Consider the following 23,029-nt stretch of genomic DNA (forward strand, 5'->3'; position numbering starts at 1 on the left):
TCACTTTTCTCATTCGTGTCATTTTTCCTTCATTGTTTTGTTGATCCCTCCTCTTAACCCCCCCACCCCACCCACGACATTTATCCAAACAGACCTGCTCGACAGGTGCAGCTGCAGAGGTATGTTGTTTTAGATCAACTCTGTCTCACAGCTCTTTAGCAAACACAGCTCTAATTAGATAATGCACATGCTTTTTATTTCAAGAAACTGTCGCGAAATCAATCAATGTAGAGCAGTGTCACAAACCACGGAGGCCCCAGAAAAGTGCAATCAAACGATGAGTTTGTAACAGCCCGGAGAAAACATCAACATATGTCTTCTGACCAACATACATGTTGTGGATACTTATAAAGCAGTGGGGTACACGCCCCCCCATGGCGTCAATGACAGATTAAAATAGGTTCCAGACATTAGTCACAGTCAATCGTACATCTTTAATAGCTATAAGCAGACATAGAACTTCTCTTTTCTATAACACCTTCCATACAAGGTAATAAACTTCAAGCCCTCAGGGTCTCAGAGGCTAATTATTGACTCTGATCATCTGTTACCAAGTAGAATAAAATATAGTGAGACACCAAATGAGTTAAGGCCTCAGGTCTGACACATTCCTAGATTATATGTATTGTAAGCATGCATTGCAGTTATCCTTCTATGTTCTAGTTTCCCTCAGCATGGATCACCTGGACAGTCACGCCAGTGAAGCTTAAGACCCTTAATGAACCAAACATCAACTCAAAATAAGCACAGATATGCAATGTGTATAAAATACTTCTAACCGTACCTGTAATAAAAGTTAACATAATGGAAGGATCCTCAAATGGACATCTTCAATAAACAGCTGTAATGCAGTATCAATACTGTGAGAAATATTATTAGATGAAATAATGCTGTAAAGAACATTATTAATGCAGTTATAATGATGCAGATTATATGGCAGCAATATAAGAATTTCTGTATCTCCACATTGTCTGTTAAATCATACAGGACACTTGATGCCCACATCAGAGTTTTGCACACTGTCATGATGCGTGTTTGTTCTGGGAGTTGAAGCAATAAAGAGATAAAGTCTGTTTGAGATGCTTCATTACATGCACATGGGTGTAGCTAAGACTGATTAACTGAACTGTGTGATGAATTAGGATCTCTACTGCCGTTCCACAAGTCCTGGTATGATTTCTTTCTCCAAGCCACCTTTTTTTAGCTTGCAGAGACTATAAGGAATGCCCATTTAGGCCTGCACGGTTCACTATGTTCTCCACCTCACACTGAAGTGCTTCAAGTTTTCTCCTTTCCATTTCTGATGCCTTCTTCCACTGTTTCTTAAACCTAACTTTCACCAACCTGTCAATGTCTTGCTGCGCCCTGATGTAGCGCTTCCCATTTTTAAAAATGATTAGGGACGGACTTTATCGACACTCACTCACAGGAAGAGCACAACCAGTTATTGGTGCCAAAAAAGCCGTTAGTAAATCATTTCCCAGGTGGCTGATGGCAAATGTTCATCTACAACGCTTTTCTACTCTTCCTGAGCACTCAAAGTACTTGATACAATTGCCTTACTCACCCATTCATACAAGCAAGAAGGGGATGAGCACACTGTACTTTCTAATGAAGCTCATATCCTTTGATGATGGAGATCTTCTTCTGTGGTAGTGAGTACCATCTAGTTTGCTGCTGTCTGCTGGGGGGCAGCGTCAGTGCCAGAAATGCCAGCAGGATGAACAAACTACTCTGCGAGGCCGGAAGAATCATTGGTCAGAATTTGGGCCAGGAGGTCACTGAACCTACCCTCTCCATCACAGACAGCCCATCACACCCACTCCACACCTCTGAGGCAGCAGAGTGATTCAGCCTCGCTGCCATAAAGAACACTTTAGAAAACCTCTCTCTATAAAGCTGTACAATAACTTCATTCTGGGACAGGTTTACACGCCTGTCAGGCAAAAGACTTTAAAGCAATTTGCACTTCTCTCCTACACATCAGTCTTAATTTTACTGTTTTTAACCAACTTCATTTGAACTTTTATCACTTTTTTATATATTTACATTTCTGTATTATCTCAGAGTATAAGGCACTTTTATTTAACTGTGTTTATTGTAGACTGTACTGGTTTCACTCTTGCTGCTAGGGATGGGTATTGATAAGATTTTCACGATTCCGATTCCATTTTCGATTCTGTTTAACGATTCGATTCTTTATCGATTCTTTATCGATTCTTTATCGATTCTTTTTAAAAAAGGAGAACACTAAGGTCGATTAGCTTAGAACTTTGTTTTATATCTTCTCTTTGAACAGGATAGACATTTAGGAGTAACATGGCCTTACAAACCCAACAGCGAGATCTTAAGAGATCCAGCCTACGGCTCTTCAATGGGGTGTCACAGGATCCCCAGGAAAAACATTGTAAATGTAAAATAATAAAATGAATATTCTTCTGTAGCAATTACACAAGAATATCCAGTAATGTCCCTGCCTACAATTAAACACATTCACTTACTGAAAATCACCTGCTGTGGCAAACGGGTGCAAGCCTTTGACCACAAACAGTCACTGCTCGGTGACATTCGTCTATCCTGGCCTGAAAGGAGACGCTACCGGCAGCCTGCAGCGAGAACTGCCAGCATCTGAGCCAGACTCTGTCTCATCATGGTCACTAAATGCACAGTAATGGCAGGTTTGTAATAAAGCAGATCGCGCTAACATAATATGCACTGTTAGTTGATTATTTACCTGCCGCATTAACGAGAGAGGACGTGCAAACGTTACTGAATTAAAAACACGACATTCATTTAAGGTCATCGCGTGTTTTGTGAGCAAATGCTTTTGCATATTCGTAGTGTTTCCTCCCTTAAATGAAATATCTACTTTTCAAATATTGCAAGTTGCCCTGTTGTCATCCGTTCTCGTGAAGTATAACCAAACTTTTGAGCGTTTGAGCCGCCATGTTTCCTGCCAGGTAAATGACGCTCCGCAACGTGGTGACGTCGTTCTGGAATCGATAATCGACTGGAATCGATAAGGGAATCGTTTGCAAACATGGCAAACAATTCCAAGGAGTTGAAACAGTGGGAACCGGTTCTCAACAAGAACCGGTTTTCGATACCCAGCCCTACTTGCTGCTGTAAATCAATTTCTCTTGTGGGATCAATAAAGTCTATCAGGGAGCCCACACCCCTGACGCTTGAGGCTGTTTCATTTCAGCTGGAAGATGTTCAAACAGGAACACTGGTACAGTCTGGAAAAAAAAAAGTGTTTGGCAACCTGGTGGGCATTCGCCTCCCATTGGGTAATAATTGCTGGGAGGCCCGTTCAGCCTCTGTTGCCCTGCTGTAATGGCTCCACCGATGCCATCAAGCTGGAGACTCGTTGGATGGAAACATGTCGAGAGCCAAGTGCACGATAACAGTAATCGTTTTCTTACTGCAAACAAAACATCACTACCCTGCAAAGACAGACTGTGTGTGATGCTAGGCTGTGTTATGGAAATCTCTGATCAGTAACAGCTGTACAGCCTGACCAACAAGTTTGTTTTGGTAACTGAGCTTCTAGTATTCCATGACTCTGTTACTCAGCACTGATCAGCAGCTGTACTGTGCATTTCCCCTTATTCTATAATGCGAGTTCTCCTTCTCTCTTCAGATGTACGTAGATGCTCCAAACGCTCGCCAGTCAGTGTGCAGAACATTTTTACACTTTTTACCCTGACTGTGAAACCTAAACGCTGCATGCTTATTGGATAACAGCTTGTGATGGACACATCTGGCCAATCAAATATTACAGATGTGGGTGCTCAGAATATTGATATCTTTATTTCACAACTGAAATGAGACTCAGGAGGAAAACAACAGTTCACTAAAAACATTTCGATTGTGTACGATTCCTGATGGAGTTCATCTTCAGCCGCACAGTTTCCATCATTAATGTTATCTATCAGATGCAATCAAAATTCAGCATCCCCCACCCATCAAGAACCAAAATAAACATCAGATTTGGATGTGGCGACCGCCGTGAAGCAAACAGCCACTGTCTTTAGAATTAGCTCGAGTAGTTAAAGTGATCAATGAAACCTCAAACATTACAAAAAAAACTTAACAGTTCAAGTTTAAAATGTGACACAAACTAAATCTACATCGACATGAGAATCTGGACCCAAAGTATCAGGAGCACATTCAGCTGGAGTCGGGCTTGGCAGTCTCGCTCGTTGTTTTGGACGTCTTCAAGTATTTCTAGGAGAACGTGGACAGAATCCATAAGAAACCGATTAGAGCAGAACAAGTTCTTTGTGATCAAACAAATGTGTGGACATGTAAAATGGTCTGTTACAATCAGAGCCTAAAGTATAAGATGAATCTAACCTACGCCAGGTGTGTTTTACCTGTAAGGCTTTTATTTTGGTCACGTTAGCAAACTTCTTGCCTACTTAAGTCCTACTTATTTAAAGGTGCACTCAGACTGGTAATAAGTAGGAAACAAAAACCAGACTGAACTCCATCGTCATACATCCAGACTAATAACTGCGTGTTGCTACCTGCAGGGTCTCGTAGTGTTTGCGGGTTTTGCAGTGGCTGATTTCAGCCTCCTTGGAGCCGCTGAAGAACCGAGCGCACACCTTACAGAAAAAACCCGTCTTTGGGACCAGGAACTCCATACCTGTGGATGGACACACAGAATGACTCTTGGTCTAACTGTGGGGTGCATTTTAGCAGTAATGCATAAATCCTGCTGACTCAGAGTTTAAATTCAGATGTCAGGACATCCAAACAGCTGTGAATGAGCCATGCTAAACAAATACAGACAATACAGTTTCTTACCAACTGGGTTGCTGGGGTCAAAAGGAGGGAGGGAATGTTCTGTTTTTCTGGGAATTTCCATTTCTAATTTGGGCTTCTCGCTCTCCTCTTCAGCATTGGAGTTTCTTTCAGATTGCTCCTGTTTCCCTGCAACAGACCGGACAAAAACAGGGCTTAACTCAACCCCTCGATCTTATCCCAGGTGACCAGTGCTGTTTGTTCAAACAGAGTCCAGTGATTTCTTCGGGGGGCAAATCTGTGTATGGCACCATCAGCCAACCACTTCTTCTTCTTAAGGTGCTAAATGTAAGAGGCTAAATGAATCCACCTCACCAGTTTCTGCAGCTGTCTCTCTCCTGTCCTTGTTCTCCTGATCCTGCACCTTCAAGTGTTCCTCCTGTTTGACCAATCCCATCTTCTCTTCTTCAACAGACTCACGAGGTTTCAGAGGATTCTCCTCATCGCCATCTTGGCTTCTTTCTGCTGCTAAGGAGGAAGCTGCTGCAGGGACAGGGATGGGAACACTTTGGTCCTCTGGGGTGAACTCAGCAGTTAATGAGGTATCTGAAGGGCAATGACAGACTTCAGGTTCAAGTATGCCACATACAAAAGGGCTGAAAAAAAACATGGTTTATTCAGAGTACCTGGCTGAGGTGTGATGTCAGCCTCGGATGGTTTATGCACTGGGCTGTGTGCAGGCTTGGCTTGTGAAGCTGGCGGTGGGGACACAGCAGCACTGGGAAGCAGATCAGCTGTTACATCCCCCTCAGGTGTGAGCTCACACTTCGCTGGAGCTGCTGTGACATCAATGGCTGCGTCCTAGAAGTAGAAAACAAGAGGCGGCACATGCTGCTGTAAAGTTTCTCACTCACACTCAGGTCCACCTCATGTACCAATGACACAAGGATCAATAATGCACACACCAAACCCACATTAAAATCACTTTCTCAGTATCTCTAAAGTTAGAAATATCCTGTCTCAGAGTGACGCTGAAAAACTAGTTCCTGCATTTATTACTTCCAGGCTGGACGACTGTAATTCATTATTATCAGGACGTCCTAAAAACTCTCTTCAGCTGATCCAAAATACTGCAGCAGGAACTATTTCTCCCACAGTGGCAGTAAATCCAGAACTGAATTTAAAATCCTTCTCCTCACATACAAGTGAATCTTCAGGCTCCATTTCATCTTCTAGACGGTGCTGCATCAGCCCCACAGAGCTCTCACACTGCTGTTTACCTGCTGTTAGTAGACTGGGAGGCGGAGCCAGTTTCAGAGGCTTTTCCTGTTATAAAGGAGTTTTTGCTTCCCACTGTGGGGTTTCTCTGTATTATTGTCCCAGCCTATAATACAAAAATGCAGTGAGGCGACTGTCTCTGTAATTTAGTTCTGTAAAAATAAAACTCCTTCAGTGTTGAGAGCCTCTGAGTGGATTAGACATGCTGGCTCTCTGTGACTCTCTATAACACAACACTTGTGCTGCTACACAACAGGCTGCAGTCCAGAGACTAGCAGCTGTTGTTCTAAGACTCCCCAACAGATCTTTTTGATTTCTTCTTATCAAATATGTATGAATAATTAAAAAGTCATTAAGATCGCAATTACTGACCGAAAGAATGGCCTGCTTAATAATTCCCAGATTTGTAGCAGCCCTTACTCCAGCTTCATATCAGGCTTTTAAAGTCTTCTTTGAGCTCTGGTGTAGATTTAGTTTCAGTTTGACTAAAGAACTGAAACACAGGATCTTTGTTTTTACCACAAGCCTGCAGCATCCATTCTGGGGCGACCGTGGCTCAGGGGAAGCACATCTGTAACCGGAAGGTCGCCGGTTCGATCCCCGGGCTCTCTGTCCTGGTCGTTGTGTCCTTGGACAAGACACTTTACCCTACTTGCCTACTGGTGTTGGCCAGAGGGGCCGATGGTGCGATATGGCAGCCTGGCTTCTGTCAGTCTGCCCCAGGGCAGCTGTGGCTACGACTGTAGCTGCCTCCACCAGTGTGTGAATGTGAGAGTGAATGAATAGTGGTATTGTAAAGCACTTTGGGTGCCTTGAAAAGCGCTATATAAATCCAATCCATTATTATTATTGGATGTCTGTGGGTGCAGATGAAGCAGTGGAGTCATGAAGATTAGGAGACTTAAAGTGTAAACATGGATAGAGTGATGGAGACAGGCAACCAGCCTGTGGACAGCTAAAACCAGGAGGGTCTGTGGTGACAAGAAACCAAACAGACCCATAAATAAATAATGGCGGTGTTACCGGTCACCCTCCTAGTAGAAACACCCGTGGTATCTATTGGAAGCTCCTAAAGCTCGTTCTCTGGTTACTGCATTCACACTAGGGCTGCCACAAACGATTATTTTGATAGTCGACTAGTCACCGATTATTTTTGCGATTAGTCGACTAATCAGATCATCATCCATTGGACGTAAAACTACAGCTTATTGCACCAGCAGCATCTGCTCTTATATAACTATCATTAGCTTACAGCTTTAAGTGTTTAAGGTCTGTGCTAATTAAAAATAAAGACAAGATGATAGTTTATTAAAGTTTAATGAAATTTGCAGATTGTTTCGGTGAAGTTTAATAAACTCCTTGCTATCTAAAATATAACAGGACACCGGAGTAAACTCTGAGCATCTCACACTTCTGATAATCAGCTGTCTGCTTGACGTTTATTCAGCTGTGTAAAAACTTTAATCTCAGCCAAACCGATTTACTCAGGAACAAATAAAATACTAAAAAAAAGCCAAACAATAACATTTTAAGCTAAGTGACGGCAGTGGGTTTGAAGACGATCTGCCGGGAGTCCGGTGTTCTCACGGCGCTAGTGACCTAGCCCCCGGCTAGCTATCGAGCTAGTGGGTAACAGACGTCTCCGAAAACGTCGGAGCACTTTTGAAAATATGTGGTGTCCTGATAAACTGAGCAGATATTTGAGGTTTACACAGCTACATTCTTACCTGAAAATATGTTAAACGTTTATTTTGTGACCCAGAAAGAATAATAAGAGTAATATTAAAACTAACTAGCTGCCGCCATTGTTGGAAACTAAGCTGGGCCGCGCTATGAATTCTGGGACACAGCTTCTTCTTCTTCGGGGTTTAACGGCAGCTGGCATCCTCGTACATGCAGTGCTGCCATCTTCTGTTTCAGTGCGTTATTACACTCTTAAATCCTGCTATTATTCCTGCGTCTTTTGTGATCTTACAAAGCTTCAAACGACGCGTCGACTATTAAATCAGTCGTCGATGATTTTGATAGTCGACGTAATCGTGACTAGTCGACTAATCGTGGCAGCCCTAATTCACACAGGTGTCCGTGCCACCCGCCTGGCAGGGTGATGGAAGCACCCCATCAGCCTTTACAGCTGAGGGGTAAAAACATATTCTGGGTATTTCTTCTTTATAATCCCCGAGAGCCTCCATGTCATTTCAAGGTTAAATGAACTGCCACACCTAGTGACAGGTTGGACTTCAGAATTCACCGAGTATAAAAACACCAGTGGCTAATAGGAGAACAGAGCATCGGCTGAAACGTCCTTAATCACAAGTGATAACCGCAGGAGAATAAAAAGTCCCTACCTGTCGATTTCAAGCTCTATGTGCACACAGCCACGGTGAAGCTACCTGTGGAGTGTCCTGTGGGACACATGTGGGCGGGGTCTCCCCTTCTTCTGATCTTTCGAGTGGAAGCTCGGCCACATCTCCGACTTCGTCCACTGTGACAAAGTCACTCATGTCGAACGGGAACTCATCCAGCTCCTCCTCCTACGTTCAGGGAAGGACAAAGAAACAGAATTGCGAATAAAACGATGCCCTCCACACGCTTTAAACTTCAGCCTTTGCGTCTCCTCACCGCTTTGGTTTCAGCCTCCATACTGTGGCGCTCATCCCTCCCGTAGCTTTGCCTGGATCCCTCCGACCTGGAGGACAACCTCGACCCCGATAAACCGTTGCCGTGGGCCCTCTTCCTCTCCCTTCTTTCCTTTTCCTTCCTCTCCCACTCCCTTCGTTCCTCCTCCCTCCTCTCCCTCCTGGATTTTTCAGTCCACTCCCTCTTAGCTCTCTCCTCCTTCTCCCAGCCCCTTCTGTCCCTCTCCCGCTGCCTCTTCATTCTCTCCCTCACCTCCTTCTCCTTTCTTGCGTCCTTTTTCTCCTTCTCCTGCCTTTTCACCTCACCTTCCACACCCATCTGTTTTTTGGTCATCTCTTTAGTCTCTGTTGTTTTTTGGCCCAGCTTAGTCTCTGTCTGGTTTTCCCCCTTTTCTCCACTGGGGGGTGCTGCTCTGCTGCTGGAGTGGCCGGTGGGTCCTGTTCTGCACTCCACAAGCAGCGCATTAACCATGGCTTGAGTTACCTGGTGACGTTACAGCAGAAACACTGTTTTAATTGTCAAAGATCATTTTGTATGCATGTAATCACACGTTTTGTGCGTACACACCTTGGGCAGCTCGGCTGCTTCCTCAGAATCTGCTTTGCCATCCAGGCGAGGTGGCTGTGACTCTTCTGCAGGAGTTTGTTCACGTTCTGCTTCAGATGCACTGACTTTACTCTCCTCTGTCGTCTTGATGTCAATGCCTGACGTTCCCGTTGTGTCTGCTTCTAATTGATTCTCCGGTGCAGCGTCACAAACCGTGAGCTCGTCTTTTTCCACGTTACCGTCTTTGCACGCTTCTAAAACCTCTTCAACTGTTTCCTCCCTGCCCGTCATCTTATTAGCATCTCCATCACAGTGTTTTTCAATCCTCTCCTCGGGAGACTCTGAACTGTCTTGGTGTGCTGCTTCCTCTCTGTCTGCAGACGTCTGCTTTGCTTGGCCATTCGCAGGTGTATCCTGCAGATGCGCGCACGCACACACACACACACACGCGCACGTACACACACGCACGCACGCACGCACACACACACACACACACACGCACACACACACGCACACACACACACACACACACACACACACGCGCACACACACACACGCGCACGCACACACACAAGCATTTAAGAAAAGCTGAATCTCCAGAAATGAGTAAATGTACATGGACCCTCTTAACTATAACCAAATATCAGTGGTAGTGACCTCAGGTGAATCGTGAGGGGCAGTGATGGCTTTGGTCTGCGTGCTGGCTTTGGGGTCAGGCTTGCGGGAGAAGAACAGCGGGTTGTTCTGGATTATACACGGAAACGCCTGAAAGCGCTTGTACACGGACAGGGCCATGGCTGCAGTGGCCATCTCACAAATCACCTGAGCAGGAAAAGAAAACGTGACGTTAAGCACATGAGATTTCTTTGTTTTGCAAAATATTTGTCGGGACTGTGAGGGGTTCATGTGGACGTCACCCACTGCATTTTAAATGCTTACTCTCAACCACAAAGACAAACAAGCTTGTTAGCAAACTGCATCCATAAAGTGTATGTCTGCAACACACGGGCAAACACCTGTTTAATGCTATAAAGTTGAGTCCTATGTCAGTCTTTACAACATTCCTCGAGGTGAATGGACTCGCAGGTTTTTAAAGCCGAGCAGCTGAGTGCGAGTCCTGGAGAACAAAGTGGTGCACAGCTGCACAGACGCATAGCTCTCACCATGCTGCTGAGCACGAGGGTCTTGATGACTGTTCCAAAGCGTCGCACCAATTTCTCGACTTCAGAGGACCCGCTTGGTGTGTCGGGAACATTCCCAATAACCAGCAGGCTGTTCCAGGCGACTGGAGCTCGACTCTGTAACACACAGCAACATTTAATGACTTGCAAACTAGCACCGGATATGGTTGTTGCTTCATTTCCTTCAACTGTATTTTTGTCATTAGATTTTATTTAGGTCGAGTAAATAATGAATAAATATATGGAACATGGAAAAAAATGTGTTCAAAATTTCAAAATCCACCTTCGCCTTTTTCTCAACTTCCTGCATTCACACAATGTTCAGAAACATGACCTGTCACTCAGCGGGGATCTACAGGGGTGCCCCCCCTACAGCTACTCCAGTGCAGACAGTGCAGTTTATTAAAGCAAGCTGACAGTAACACTTTTAGCATGGCTACAACAAACCTTAAATATACCACATAGGCACCAAAGATATGGGCTACAGAAAATGAAGCTATAGACTATATGTATATGAACGTGTGTACTTACTGCATTTGAACCACACTGAATGCACATTACAGAGCTAACACCTGCATATGAGTGTAAAATAAATGGCTCTGATTTGGTCTCTAGATGCGCCCCTGCTCTGACCTTGAAGTCAAGGTCACTGAGATTCAAAATGGTCCTTTTTACAGTACACAGAGCTCTGGTGTTAACAGGTGACTTTCGGGAAGCCTGACCTTTGCTCTGGAGGTCACTGTGATTTTTGTAGACACACTTCTGGTATTAATTTAAACTCCTACGTCACTTCGCTCTCGAGCTATCTGATTTACAAACCACCACCAGCCTTTCATGACTCAGGGGGAAAACTCAAAAGACCTCATAATGTTGGAATGAAGGACATGAAGATGTACTCACTAATGGATCCACTGGTCCCATCAGAAGATTGTAGAGCGCCACCTGCGTGAAGAGTGTTGTGTTTAAATCAATCGTTGTTTAAGGAAACCAGATCACTTCTTTCAAACTTAAGATGCATGACACAGAAAACTAGAAGTAACAGAGGAGTAAAGACAATCCACAGCACAGTCGTACCGGTGTGTTGAAGCTGATGTGTTGTTTCAGGGGGGTCAATTTAACCTCACAGTCTTTCACCTTGGCAGGCACAAACGTGTGGACCTTTACCATCTCCTGAACAACGTCCATGTCTGGCACTGACACAAGTGCCTAACACACCAAAGGAAAGTCATTTGTTACACAAACAGCATCATCATTTTCCACTTTCAACATTTCTGAACAAGGACACTGAACAATATAAAAGGAATCTATACAGGAAACAGTCTGCAGACATATTGCTTATGGACACTATTAAAAGTGAAAACACACTCTTACGAAATGTGTTTACTAATGCAAAAAGACGAAGGGGGAAATCCCACTGATCCAGTTCCAGGTACTGGCTTTAACCATCCTAGTGCGAGCTGATCCGCAGCCAGGCAGAAATATCATTTTGTATTTATGACATTTATTGAGAAACTAACCACAGAGACAGTTGAGGCTAGTCTAAGAGTTAACCTACAGAAGCCAAACCCATGTATGTGTAACATTAGCCTGGAAGAGTTGGTTTAGTCAACAAAGGTAAAAAAAAGAACCTGAAACTGTCAGCTCTGCTTTCAGTTGGTTGAAATCTGTGCATGCATGGTCACTAATAAGAGCAGGTCACATGACTCACTGCTGCTAGCTGCATAAAACAAACTTGTGAGTTGCTGCTTGGTGATGAAACGTGACATCCTCGACGTCATCAGTCATATGCACAGATGTAATATCTAAAGCAAACTGATGGGAGAGACGACACTTCTCTTAACCTGAGACTTTTCAGGTGAGGATGTCTGTCTCACGTCGCTGTGCAGCTGTGTCAAAGCACTTCCTCATCTATTAGAAACAACAAAGTTTAATTACTAACCTTTCCCATTTGTGTTGCCAGGATGATGTCAGAGGGAGTCCCAAAGGGCTGGATCAAGTTAATGATGTCACATTCTGACCAGCCGCTCTCAGGAAGTCCTGTGATCAGCAGCCTGCCTTTCTGTATGAGACAGGCTTGTTTGTATTAACCGATGTCTTTCTCGTTACTACTTTTCCCAGACAGACATAGTGGAATATGTTACACTAACTAAGCTTCAGTATACAGATTATGTACCTCACTAGATGTCTTCTGGTCAGTGTTGCCTTCTGCAGCTGAGGTGAGAGGGCGACAACATGAGTTAAACAGAGCTTCCAGATACAAAGGCAGCAGCCATGAAATACACATCTGCACATCAGCTGGGTGTTTAATTCATCTAAGACAGACAGTGGAAGTCATGATGTTTGGATTTTGTTGAAGTGAGGTATTTGGATCATGTAGTGATGACTGAGTCTTATCTTCTGTTACTATGACTACATTAAAAGTTTGCCAAAACAATGTGGATGGAGCAGCTCTCATTTCTAGAAATATGGACGAATTTATTAAACCCCCCAAAATATGACCAGAGTTGGGACCAGGAAGCAGAGTTGCAGTCTTACACGCCTCTCTGCAGCTTCTCTCCTAAGAAAGAACAACACAGTATCCACATCTGAACCAAAGAGTAAAACAGTGAAATGTGGATTATTAAATATTAGGTCTCTCTCCTCCAGTTTGGATTCAGGAGACAGACACTATCTCTACTTCTAAGATTAGGCTTAAAACTTTCCTTTTTGCTAAAGCATATAGTTAGGGCTGGACCAGGTGACCCTGAATCCTCCCTTAGTTATGCTGCAATAGACGTAGGCTGCCGGGGATTCCCATGATGCATTGAGTTTTTCCTTTCCAGTCACCTTTCTCACTCACTATGTGTTAATAGACCTCTCTGCATTGAATCATATCTGTTATTAACCTCTGTCTCTCTTCCACAGCATGTCTTTATCCTGTCTTCCTTCTCTCACCCCAACCAATCACAGCAGATGGCCCCGCCCCTCCCTGAGCCTGGTTCTGCTGGAGGTTTCTTCCTGTTAAAAGGGAGTTTTTCCTTCCCACTGTCGCCAAAGTGCTTGTTCATAGGGGGTCACATGATTTGTAGGGCCTACCTTACAATATAAAGTGCCTGCTGTGATTTGGGTCTGTATAAATAAAAATGTAAATAAACTGAATTGAATTTTTAAAAACACAAACTAACATTTATGGCAATAGCTGGTAGTTAAGTAAACCATGACTCATGTCTTTGGCGGTACTGCAGATGTTTCCTACCTGTGTCCGTTCCAGCTGCATCTTTGTTCTGTTCTACGGACGGTTTGCTGTGAATGAAAGCAGCGACCAATGATATGAAGATTAAAGAAAAACAGGATTTCAAAAGAACCATCAGGAGGGGTCATTCTGACCCTGTCCAGTCACGTTTTTCATTTTTTAATCATATTCTTCTTTACATTTTAATTAAGACAAAACAAGTATTTAGGTACATGTTTGGAGGGGTTTTTTTTACCTCTCATAAAGTTAAAATAGAGATTAGAAGAAACTAATAAAGGGTTCAATAAATAAGAGATTTAAATAATGTCATTATTACAGAGGAAGAACACTGAAGTTTTGGACAACGTGTGGCATTCGTTATAAAGATGAGACAGACTGAACAGCTGACTGGCTACATTCTAACACCGGGCCTACAGCTGACTGCAAACAGAAACACATTACATGAAGTTTGGTAGTTCTAGTGTTGAGCCAATAACTGTGACAAACCTGTTAGCATCAGCAGACTGTTCTCCTTCAGGTTTCTGTAAGAAAGAGGGCGGAGCAGTGAAAAACAGGTGTGTATTAACACTTCTTCATCTTTGCATCAGCAGGCTACAGGAGGGAGGCACAGAACACCTTCTGTAGCTGTCACAACACTTGTTTTCCAGCTTTAAGCCTCACTGAGGAAAGTTCTAGATTATCATCTTGCTCTGGAACCATCTCAAGGCCAGAAAGCCGGCATTGTCTGGATTATTACACGGACATGATTCAAAACAGGAAAAACATTTCTCACACCTTAGCTACTGAAGCTGTGATGTGCTGCTCTCTGATGGAGAGGTTTGTGGAGGTAGCCAGAGCCTGGGCGTCTTCAGCCTTCACCATACATACAGAGGCCTGAAACACCAGCAAAGAGATTAGACGAGCCAGAAAGAAGGAACACATGCAGCAAACTAACAGATTACCACATTTACAGAAAGGATAGATGACACAAAAACCAACCGCACTTTTTATTTTTACTTATCAGAAACACCCCGCCCACTGACCCACATCTGACACTTCAACCGCACCTTCTGTCCTTGGCCCTTCTCGCTCTCCTCTGAACACGGCATGAGGATGACATTATTGATCTTTCCAAAGGCCCCGACCAAATCGGTGACCTCCTGTTCAGAGGCGTCCTCTGGGATGCCCATCAGATACACTAGACGATTGGCAACAGACTGAGAGTCCTGTGAGGCTGGAGTCACAGTTTTCTTCTTCTTCTTGGCCGGTGGAGGCTTGGCAGACTTGCCAAAGAGAAAGCAACAGCACATGTTTAACCTCAGTTTGTGATAAACATGAGCATGACAGTCAATATGGGTTAAAGAACACAGGTTTAAGTTGGAAATATAGTTGCCAGTTGAACAAGATCTGGATGAAATTACACAGGTGAGGAGGGAAACCTGTAGCACACCTTTACTGCCTTAGTTACCTTTTTTGCCAAGGTAACTTTTTTTATTGTGTTGTCTCAAATTAAATAATCTAGTCCTTGCTCTTCCAGCGGCTGCCACTGTCCGGTTGTTCAGTGATGACGCGACGAATCCTACTTCCGGGTCTAAAGTAGTCTGTGTTTAATATGGCTTTTGTGTTGTTAACATGTTTAATGTTTTGTATTTTCTTCTATTTGATCTCAAAAAGCTCCTAAAACAGTCAGTGATCCCTGTTGACCTCCCTCGGCTTTTATTACCGCTAATCATTTATTTAAGCTCAGTTTTTAAAGCCTTACGATGTAACTACAGCCCAGCCCATGCAGCAGTATATGAATGACTAACCTTGTATTGTGGATGGATTATCTCAGTTGTTCTCCTGGCTGAAGTTTGGTCCTTTTACAGCATCCTGCCATGCGATTACATTTGTTCCTGACCACCGAGAACACTCACGTTAACTTTTATCAAGTGGAAAAAAAAGTTAGCTTGTTTATATTAAGCTAACATAGCTGTGTCGCTAGCGGTCACGTAGCACATCATTATATACCAGCTAGCCAAACTTCAGTAACCCTACAAACGTCACTGCTGTTTAGTTTTCTGTCTTCGTTTATGCTGGAAGTGATAACAGAGCTGTACGTTTTAATTTGTTTCCAAAACCCCGCAGTCAGGACATGCTATATTGTATTTAGATAGAAGCTAGCGAGCTAACTCCCTGCTAACTTCTAACTCCGTTAAATGTCATAAATTCCGTTTTCATGGATGCCTGGATGTTAAACTCAATTGTTACACCTGGTAGAGCAGAACGCTGATCATTTTATTAAAGATGAAAGACTTTAGACAGTTTTTTAACTCTCAGTAATGCTGAGTGATCGTTTGATATATGGACCTGCAGCGGAGTTTAGACCCAGACACGGCTAGTGACGTCAGACTGAACAACCGGGTAGGCAGCACCGCATGCCTGACACTACATTACGCTACAGAGATGCAGTGTAAGCGTAAGGATTACATGATCTAAATGTTTTCTAGAACATCTCCATCTGTTCTGCTTTTTATCAGTTAAACATTTACCCAACAAGTGTTACCAAGTTAAAACTGAAAATGTGGACTGAGGTGTGTCTGAACTGTGGCTTTTGTCAAGACTAAAATAAACTATATTAAAGGTGATGTTAGTTTTGTCACTTACTATCTTAGCCGTCTTAGGTCCATGCTTGCTCAGAGCCTTAAGGCCTTTGGTGGAGGGCTGTGATGACCCATGCTTGGAGCCGTGACCCCCCAAGCGTGAGGCTCGATCTCGGCTAGTGTCAGTGTAGTGCTTGGTTGAGTCACCGCGTGGACGCTTCACAGCAACGCGAGAGAAACTCGCTGAAACGGATATGCCGGGAAAACAAAAGGACAGCATGTTGTACCGTGTATTTGTTTCATTACTACAAGCTAGTGCATGTATAATAATATCAAACTGTTCTGTCAGGATCTGTAAATGTAGAAAACGTGGGACGGACACCAGAACCAAACCAGGATGTTTCTCATGTGCAAACACACACAGTTACACCAGTGTATATATTAGAGATGCACATTTCGGTGCTTTATTTTCCTGAGATGTCACACACTTTGGATTCCAGCCAATCATTTTACCTTTGCAAGCGTAGTAGGCGGGTCCAGGTACGTACGTTCTTTTAGAGCAGAGCTACAGATTAAAAATGACCAAGGCGAAGCGGTCAAAGTCTGGCTGTACTTCACAGCAAAAGATGCAAACTCAGCAGCCTGCAACAAGTGCTTTAAGCTGATACTGTGATACTGTCAAAGGAGGCAACACCTCGAATCTGATGAAACACCTGGTGATGCATAGCGTTTTTTTAAAAGCCGAGAAATGCTCCGTATTTGATAGCTTGCTGCGAGACCTCACACCGTGCACATCTACTGCGGGTGTGGTGCCTGTTATCGGACCTGGAGTTAGAACATCCCCCAAGAACCCGAAGAGGAGAGTCCTGGCCCCTAGCCCTGCCAGTGTAGCAGACATGATGAGGATGATGATGCAGCAGCAGCCGTTCTTCTCTGCGTGAGTAGCTTAATGTTGCACGTGTATAATTTACGTTGAGTAGGCTAACCACGTTATTACATTAATGCATGTAAGGTGAACTAGCAAACATCATCATAGCTACATGCGGCTGTCTTCTTGTTTGATGGCAGATACTCCCTTCACCCTGGCCAAAAAGGCTAAAATGACCAAAGAAAAAGTGGAAAACAGCTGAACATGAGAGGTTTTTGGACAAAGTTTGTGTTTTTTCCATTGATTAAGCACTGCTTCCAGCCAAGAGTGATACCATATATGACCCATAGCTGCAGAAAAGGCTAACATTGTTATCTTTTTTTAAAAAAAACAGCTGAACATGAGAGGTTTTTGGACCAATTTTATGTTCTCCATTCTTTAAGCACCGGTTCAAGCACCGGTTCGAGCACCAGCACCATTTCAAGAGTACCAGTTTGGTACTGGTATTGGATAAAACCTATCTGATAAATCCCTATATATCATATGTTGGGTGTTTTCTGACCAAAACAAACAAAAACCCACCACACAGGGGTACTAACCTGTTGAAACCCTGTCCCTCCTGGCGCTCCAGTACTGTCTGAATGTTCGGTTCATATTAGAAGGACTGCGTGAGCCAGTGTGGCGGTACTTCAACCGATCCCTGTGTTCTAAATGCAAAAAATGAAGATGAGTGAAGTCAGTGGTTTTCCAGCACCTCATACATAACAAAAGCATAGTGCACACCTTATTTAAAAGCCACAGGTTGCATCATATCTGATCTATGTAAATGGCTTTCATTAGGCTACTGGTCCTGTTAACTGTTACCAGAAAGTTAAAAAGTGATTAAAGATTTGACTTGTTTAACTATGCGGCTAACAAGTCCAAATATATCCACTAATTAAGACAGACTACACCTCTCTTCATTTGGCCGTGCTTCAGTGGTCTCATGATAAATAAAAAGCTGCCTGTTAGTGGGAAATAAACACCCCAAGCCTCCATACAATATAATTAGAGCCTATGCATTTAAACTACGGCTCAATGCAACAAAAGTCATCTTTAAAACCAAACCTAAAAACTGATTAGTGAACAGCTGAACTCAGTTTGGGAGCTGTTAAAAGGTGACTGCTGTTGTGATTTTGGGCTATATAACCAGTGTTGGGTAAGTTACTTTAAAATAGTAACTTAGTTACATTACTAGTTACTTCTCTCAAAAGTAACTCAGTTACTTCAAGTTACTCGTTACTTTCAAAGTAACTAGTTACTAGGGAAAGTAACTTTGGTTTTACTCAGAATTCTCTTGTTAATGTGTTGCTTCCATAACGTTGCCAGTCTTCTAGCTTGCTTACTTGCCACAGTGCACTGTGCCACCTACCAATAGAAAGAAAAAGATAATGTGCACATTTCCACGAGAGAAATCCCACGCCTGGACCGTCATTGACTGCTGCCATGATTCTAGCCTACGTCACAGAGTCATGTGCGCCTTTTACATCCAACACAAAAACTGCAGTCGTGGTGCTTTCGATTGTACTCAGAACTCAGAAATTCTGCCTTCTGAATAGGAAGATGTAGGTAACAGCAGACTGCAGATGAGCTGCATACAGGGCTGGACTGGGACAGAAAATCGTACCGGACATTTTGACTAGAGACCGGCCCACCATTATAGGAAAAATCATAAAGCCTTTGAATGAAAATAAACACTGTTGTGACAGTGATGTTCACTGTTCTGATGGTATATATGCATCAATCTATCAATCGTTTGTTGTAAGATTCAGATAATTATTTTTTAAAAGCAAGACATTTTAAATGAGAATAAGAAAGAAAAGTATTTCTTTGTGCCCCCCTCTCCCTGTTAATGCCCTACCTGCCCCCTGGCAACACTTTGCTAGACCCGCCCCTGCACAGTTACCAGCTGTCAGCTGCTTAGAAAAGGATCCTGGTGTTATTTGTCTCTCAGAAACAGTTCATAACTTCAACTCATTCATGTCACCTAAAAGGTAAACCTGTTTCTCCATCACAGCTCTGATGATTCAGTAAGGACGTCTCCTGGTTTCATCTTCATGTTTCCCTCTCACCAGATAACCAAACCGACATCATGACCAGCAGCTTTACAGCTTTACAGCTGTGGCTCCAGCAAACATCAGCTGATACTAGAAATTAATATTAAATAAATTCTAACAACAGCTGATCAAGCTTAAACGTGCTGCTGTTGTTTAGCGCGACATCCGCTGGTTTCCTCTTTCTGGTGCAAAGTGGGCGATCAACAAACAAGAGATAAAAGCCGATCAGCTGATCATTGATCAGTTTCATGATTGTAGAAGTAGAAACGGGAGAGGGAGGGGGGAGAATGAAAGAAGAGGCAGCTGTGCAGCGTAAACACAGAATAAATCCAGCTTTGTGTCTTTTTCATTGCAGCTGAATTACGGGACAAACTGTTCCTTTTCACCTCAATAAGAAACGCTAATACTTCTCTGAATACCAGACGGGACGGTTGGCAACTCTAATAACTTATGAACAAAATAAAGTTAAACATCATTAACTTCATAGCACCCACCTAGCTGTATAGAAACTCCGTCATGCTAGCTAGCACGCAGTAGGAAAAAGTCAGCATAACGAAAATAAACTCCACCTAAACTTGGTTCATATCTGACCCAGAGAGACTGCAGGTCATAACTTCTTACCTGAGGTTCAGTTCACACTTGGACCGGCGGCCGCCTCGGGTCCCCTTTCCTTCATCCACCTGCTGGCCTCCACCACTTGCTAATGTTACTGAATCTGTGGAAGCTCCGTGATAGCCACCACTCGAAGTAACGAGTAACGACCCTATCTAAATCCCAGTAACGAGTAACGCGTTCCTGATTTTGGCATAATAACTAGTTACCGTGCTCGTTACCACAATAATAACGTAGTTACTGTAACGCGTTACTTAATAACGCGTTAGTCCCAACACTGTATATAACAAAAACTGAATTGAAATGGCACAAAATTATATTTCAGAGGAGTGCAGCGTGGTTACACATTGTGAACTGTGTACATCATGTTCCCTTCTGGCATGAGATGTACCTGTGTCATGCGTCTGCTGTGGGTAACGCTGAGGGGAATTACGCCTCCTCTGTGGCCTGAAGGGGTGGCTGTCCACCCGACGTTTTTTTGAAGGAGGACTTGGAGAACGAGACAGGGAGTGAGACATGGAACGGGATGGAGAGCCATCCTTGGGATCCCACAGAGCACGGCTGCCATATCGTCCACTCCGACTAGAAACAGAAAGAAAAAAAAAGACATTAAGTTGTAATGACCCTTCGTTTTAGCCAGGTCTCACACTATGGAGAGACCCAATCAAAGGTCAGGCTCCTGTTTCTAACTGCAGGGGGCTTTGGCTCTATGATGGGACACATATCTGGATCAGGAGAGCGATGCAGGAGGAGCTTCATGAAATTCTGTTTGCTGTTTCTTTCTATTTGTCCTCAATTTCTTAACAGCAGCCAATACTGCACAGACATGTGATTTTTTATAACTGGTTCCACTGTTGTGTATAGTTAACCCTACAGAGTGTTCAAGTGCCCATACTGAACAATAACAATTTGATAAAGCTGTTAATACCAATAAAGCACATTCTATGCAAGGAAGCAAACTGTAGTGAAGATTACTTTTACTCATCCATCACATATGGACTCATTTATGGAACAAGACAATTCAGAACCACCTTCAAATGTATAAGCAACACGATTTCTAAGTAATTTCTCCTTTTTTAAACACTAGCAAGTTATGTGAAACCTTTTCAAGCCATCTGATTAAAGTGACTTCCACCGGTTGTGCAGCTAAAAACAGAACCATTAGAGGACAGGTCTGACTGACCTTGGCAGATTTGGTTTCCAGCCAGGGTACCTTTAGAGAAAAACAAGAAGATGAGATTATCAAGAGTCAGGAACCTATCAAATACAAGATTCTAGGTCTTTTTCCTTGGTATATGATGAGACGATCATATCCTGAGGAAAAATACCTTCAATAGCCTGGAAGGTATTTGTTTAAAAGGTCATTGTCCTGATCGTGGCTCAGGGGGTTGGGAATCGCATCTGTAACCGGAAGGTCGCCGGTTCGATCCCTGGCCTCTCTGTCCTGGTCATTGTGTCCTTGGGCAAGACAATTTACCCTACTTGCCTACTGGTGTTGGCCAGAGGGGCCGATGGTGTGATATGGCAGCCTCGCTTCTGTCAGTCTGCCCCAGGGCAGCTGTGGCTACAACTGTAGCTGCCTCCACCAGTGTATGAATGTGAGAGTGACTGAATAGTGGCATTGTGAAGCGCTTTGGGTGCCTTGAAAAGTGCTATATAAATCCACTCCATTATTATTATTTTGACAGCTGAATCATTGTTGGCCTCATCCCTTCCCCTCTCTAACTGTATTCTCCCCTGAAAGGTCACTACTGGTGCTCACCCCAACTGATCGCTGCACATGGCCCCGCCCCTCCCGGAGCCTAGTTCCGTCAGAGGTTACTTCCTGTTAAAAGGGAGTTTTCCTTCCCGCTGTTGCCACATGCTCTGTCATAGGGGAGCGTCTGATTGTTGGCCTTTCCTTTCTAATAGTATCAGCTCTTTTTGTCCTGACCACCAGCACCAATAGAGCTGGAGTCCACTTACATGACAGAGCATTTAACTTATTGCCCCGGTATTCATCTGTCACAAAGTAATTCACAAACAATATGTGTGTAACTTTGCATGCATTTCTTACTTTCTGACACCTAAAAAAGCACAACAGAGAGCCAGTCATCACTGTTTATCCTGCTACACTGCAGGTAGAAGGTTTCAGGAACACATTAAAGATTCCTCACTTGTTGCGCAGATCTCTGCAGGCAGCTGTGTGGTTGACAGTGTTAACATGTTTAACCCAGTCCTGGAAAAGAAAAAAAAAAATCATCAAATCTTCATCAAAGACAGAAAGTCAAAGAAATTTAATGTAAATTCTGCGTAATGGATCTTTGTGTCAGCTGGCAGCATGGTGTGCAAAGGCCCGTGTCTGTGATTTGGTCTTTCTGCTCACATCATGTTACAGATGCTGGCAGAAGTGACATCATTTGTTTATCTGGTTGCACTCTTCTATTTCCATCATCTGAAGTGTAGTTACTCATCTTCAAACTAACAGAAGTTTCCTCGCTGCCAGAGAAAAAGGCAAATGCTGTTCAGACCAATCCAATGTCTTTTTCGGACACTGGATTGGTCTGAACAGCATTATTTATGTACCAATCACTTTCCTATGCTGTGGAATCCCTGTTAGATCCTGGGATGTATGAAAATGAATATATTCAACCATTTAAAAAGGTCATTATGCCAAGTGATTAGATGGTCTCCACCTTACTTATTCTGTCTTTTTGTGTGTTTTTTTTTAAGAAAAGCTAAACCAACTGTCAAATATGGGAAATGTTTTTGTGTCTCGCAACTATACAGGTTCTTAAAGTTATATTAATTATAAGCCTAAACATAGGTGATTACAGACAATTCAACTTTATTTATATAGCGCCAAATCATGTCAACAGTTGCCTCGAGGTGCTTGAAAGACAGAGTACAAACAATTTTCAAACTTTGATGTCTCAATGAAAACACAATCTACAGGGATACCCACCACAAAACCAAAAACTAAAGCACTGAGTAAAAGAGTTTATTTAACAGTAGTAATTTTAAGAATTATTTCATTATCCTTGATTTTCCTGAGTTTTAACAACTTTTTAAAAGGATTTATTCAGTACACATGCTTATTACTACAGCTATTAAAAAACCAAGAAGTAGTATCCTGTTTAAGCAATAACTCGATGGAGTTTTATATAAAACAGCTAATCGGGAGAGTACTTTTTGAAAAAGCAGTTCCAGGTTTAACCTTTTGATAAGTTTGCGGAGTAACATGTTTCACAGTTAAGAAACAGCCGATTTCTCCTGCCATAGTG

At 43.2% G+C, this 23,029-nt stretch overlaps 1 protein-coding gene across 2 annotated transcripts in view; it reads right to left on the reverse strand.

Moving 5' to 3' along the window:
* Positions 1-3,787: 3,787 nt before the first annotated feature.
* Positions 3,788-23,029, reverse strand: part of LOC101487872 (uncharacterized) — a 30,891-nt gene continuing 11,649 nt past the window's right edge. For both annotated transcript variants that reach the window (XM_014407277.4, XM_023152192.3), the window contains 23 exons: positions 21,923-21,984; positions 20,950-20,979; positions 20,158-20,348; positions 17,658-17,765; positions 16,255-16,433; positions 14,676-14,891; positions 14,404-14,502; positions 14,116-14,150; positions 13,633-13,679; positions 12,571-12,608; positions 12,337-12,456; positions 11,472-11,603; positions 11,298-11,339; positions 10,380-10,514; positions 9,874-10,038; positions 9,238-9,630; positions 8,653-9,153; positions 8,424-8,564; positions 5,439-5,613; positions 5,128-5,358; positions 4,816-4,941; positions 4,533-4,654; positions 3,788-4,230 (listed from right to left, as the gene is read on the reverse strand). In XM_014407277.4, the coding sequence (XP_014262763.1) occupies positions 4,174-4,230; positions 4,533-4,654; positions 4,816-4,941; positions 5,128-5,358; positions 5,439-5,613; positions 8,424-8,564; positions 8,653-9,153; positions 9,238-9,630; positions 9,874-10,038; positions 10,380-10,514; positions 11,298-11,339; positions 11,472-11,603; positions 12,337-12,456; positions 12,571-12,608; positions 13,633-13,679; positions 14,116-14,150; positions 14,404-14,502; positions 14,676-14,891; positions 16,255-16,433; positions 17,658-17,765; positions 20,158-20,348; positions 20,950-20,979; positions 21,923-21,984 (3,345 nt within the window). In that variant the 3' untranslated portion in view covers positions 3,788-4,173. The remainder of the gene's footprint in view (positions 4,231-4,532; positions 4,655-4,815; positions 4,942-5,127; positions 5,359-5,438; positions 5,614-8,423; positions 8,565-8,652; positions 9,154-9,237; positions 9,631-9,873; positions 10,039-10,379; positions 10,515-11,297; positions 11,340-11,471; positions 11,604-12,336; positions 12,457-12,570; positions 12,609-13,632; positions 13,680-14,115; positions 14,151-14,403; positions 14,503-14,675; positions 14,892-16,254; positions 16,434-17,657; positions 17,766-20,157; positions 20,349-20,949; positions 20,980-21,922; positions 21,985-23,029) is intronic.

Source organism: Maylandia zebra, linkage group LG6 (assembly GCF_041146795.1).
Source record: "Maylandia zebra isolate NMK-2024a linkage group LG6, Mzebra_GT3a, whole genome shotgun sequence".
NCBI classification, from domain to species: Eukaryota; Metazoa; Chordata; class Actinopteri; order Cichliformes; family Cichlidae; genus Maylandia; species Maylandia zebra.